General features: G+C 38.2%; 1 protein-coding gene across 1 annotated transcript; it reads right to left on the bottom strand.

Moving 5' to 3' along the window:
• Positions 1-954: 954 nt before the first annotated feature.
• On the bottom strand, positions 955-1,993 carry GSKIP (GSK3B interacting protein). The gene is made up of 2 exons (XM_010079409.1): positions 1,736-1,993; positions 955-1,116 (listed from the first exon to the last, which is right to left on the bottom strand). Exons 1-2 carry the CDS (start codon positions 1,991-1,993, stop codon positions 955-957), a joined length of 420 nt encoding a protein of 139 aa, XP_010077711.1.
• Positions 1,994-2,835: the final 842 nt, after the last annotated feature.

Below are 2,835 nucleotides of genomic sequence, written 5' to 3'. Positions count from 1 at the left end.
GCGCTTACTTAGTATTCATTAGGAGAGGACGCTGTACAATTGAGGGAGAAAATGTGAAAAACAGGAGTACCAAAGTACTGTATTATAGGAAGTAAAGGCTAGAGCAGAAATACTCTTGGGTATATCCTGTACATCATGTAAACACACATTCAGAATAGTAAACAGGCTAAAATGTCTTCCAAGCCTCCCAGTTACATATATATAGCATATATAATGATTTTTAGGAAATGTAGCCCATTACATCCTAATTCTGTGCTTAACTCATCTGCTATTCAGACAATACATTCATATATTAGCAGTACATCTTATTTCAAATTTGCTGGTTGCTATAGACAAGGACAGATCAAATACTACTGAGCCTTGCTTTTAACTCGGATACCGTCACTATATAAGCAATGCTCAACTGTTTAAGAACCATCCTTCTTGTTCCCAAAGCTGAGAATTTTCAGATATATGTATAGCAAATCAAGCTGAAATTCTGTTCTTTGCAGAACAGTAGTTTTCCCAATTATTTTCCATTAATTGGGTAGAGCAAGTAGCTAGCTTCTATTTTAAAAAGCAGATATGAAAATTATCAGCAAGCACACACAAAAAGAATTACGACTTGTATATATAACATTCAGTCCCTATATATATATATTTTTTTTTTTTTAGAGTTTTGGATAGTTACACTTTGAAAAGAGACCAAATTTTTGGATGTTGTAAGAAGCAACTTACTTGCTCACCTACAACAAAAAAGAAGACAAAAAAGTTAATTAATTTTACAATTTATCAAAGTGGTGTTTACAGCATTGTGATATAGGCAAATCCACTGCAGCAAAATGTTATAGAGTAGTACTAGCATGAATTAGATATTAATGCAAGAAATTAAGCTTAAGATGTTTGTGAGAAAGATCTCAGTGCCTCCTACTAAGAATTTCTTCCAGCATTAAACCTTCCTCACTTCTGGGTAAATCATGACTGACTATCTTTCTTCAAAGCTTCTAGTCTCTGTAGTAATGCATTTCCAAACACCTCTCGATACGCAGGGCTGAGAGAGTCCAATAAGGAGTAGACAGTTTCATGGTACGGAGTTTGCAATCTGTCATCAGTCTGATCAAAATCATAAGCTACTACCTGCAACAAAGGAATCACTAGTTAAATTTCTGTGGTTATGATCACCTTGCAATGGGACACAAGATATCATATGTTTAACTTTGTCAGTCAGGATAGCACAGTAACGTGGGAACAAAAGATACGGGATTTAAATACAGTCTGTGTTTTCTACTATGGGGCTTAGTGATAATACAGTATTTAAGCAGTCTTAAATACTTTTTCTCCAAAACTCAGAATATTAGTAAAATGTATCATTATGACCTTTGAAAAAAGTCTTACATGTTTGCAAAAGAAATACATACGGTGCAAAAAGGAGTTGTATACATGCTGTGTTACTGACTTATCTGGGTACCTGAGAGACCCACAGACAGACATGCCTGTAACAAATTGCTGCTTCAGTCTTCATCATTTTGTATCTCAAATAAACTGATTTTTCATCAACTTCCCTTCTTGCTTTGTTCGAAGTAACTAGTTAAAGTTCCACTTTTTAGGAGAAAACATGTAAAATAAGCTTTCATAAAAGTAGAAATGGAATATGCATGCTGTTTTGGTGTCAGTGAAGTATTTTTCTAGGCACCTCTTGAACACGATCACTGTTCAAAACAAAGAGGCTTGAGAAATTATAAACAAATTAGTTTACCCTGAGTCCTGCTTCGGTGAGCTCCAGGCAGTATCTGTTCCTTTCCCTGGTTTCCACATTGATATATGCCACATCCTCTGCACAGGGAAGGGCTTTTGAGACAAACATGTTGCTGACAGCGAACAGAACATCATTCACAACAGCTTCGGCTTCTAGTCTCATATCTTTTACATCTGTTCCTTCAAAGTCTCTATAATCTGAATCCTCTTCAAACCCCGTATTATTGGGCAACTCCATAGGATTACAATCAGCCTCCATTCTGCATATGTAAACAGGTATTTTAGATTTATCATACCACTACATTCAATACATAATAATACCATACAACAAGCAGGCATATTTAACATTGTCCAAAAAAAAAAAAGGAAAACATGAGGCCCAGCAACTTCCATAACCCATAAAAGACAGTACCGAGAACAGAAAACAAAGATACTGAGAACAGCAGCTTAGGAAGGTTATATTAGCACACAGAAGCAGTTATCAGTATCACTGAAATTTCTTCTTACACGAGTAACTTGCATTCTGTTGTGTAAGACTCTGTTATGATTCAGCCGTAATTAATTCTGCACTTTACTTACCTGGAATGCTGTAGGAAGGTAAGTCATGCCCGGGAAAACCAATAGCTGTAGAAAATAAAAACTTATTGTTGGTGAATTTAAGAAAGACTTTGAAAAGTCTGTGAACTAAACGGGTTAACAGAAACATATAAAGACATACCAAGAGCAGCTTTTTGTTTATAGTCACTAAAGAACAATTCTCTTGTTCAGCTTTTATGCACAACTGTCAATACGTTTGAGAGACACAACGCAGCTGGCCTTTGTAAGCAACGTTTACCAAAAAGGGACGGACTCCGTGGGGTTACCACAGTGGCTCTAGCACCCGCCCCTCCGGTACCAGCGCGTCCCGAGGCCTCAGCTCACCTACACCCACGGGGAAACCTGCCTCGGCTCGGCGGGGGAACCCCTCAGCACGCTGCCCCGAGGCTCTGGTAGTGAGCGCTGCAGCCAAGAGGGAACGGGGGCTGGCGATAACCGGCTGAGATTCCCCCCTGCCTAACAAATCCCACCTTGGACCCACAAACAAATTCCCAAGAAGTTGAA

This window comes from Pterocles gutturalis, unplaced genomic scaffold (assembly GCF_000699245.1).
Source record: "Pterocles gutturalis isolate BGI_N339 unplaced genomic scaffold, ASM69924v1 scaffold3464, whole genome shotgun sequence".
NCBI classification, from domain to species: domain Eukaryota; kingdom Metazoa; phylum Chordata; class Aves; order Pterocliformes; family Pteroclidae; genus Pterocles; species Pterocles gutturalis.
Note: the sequence above shows the minus strand (reverse complement) of the source record. Positions and strands in the feature narration are given on the sequence as shown.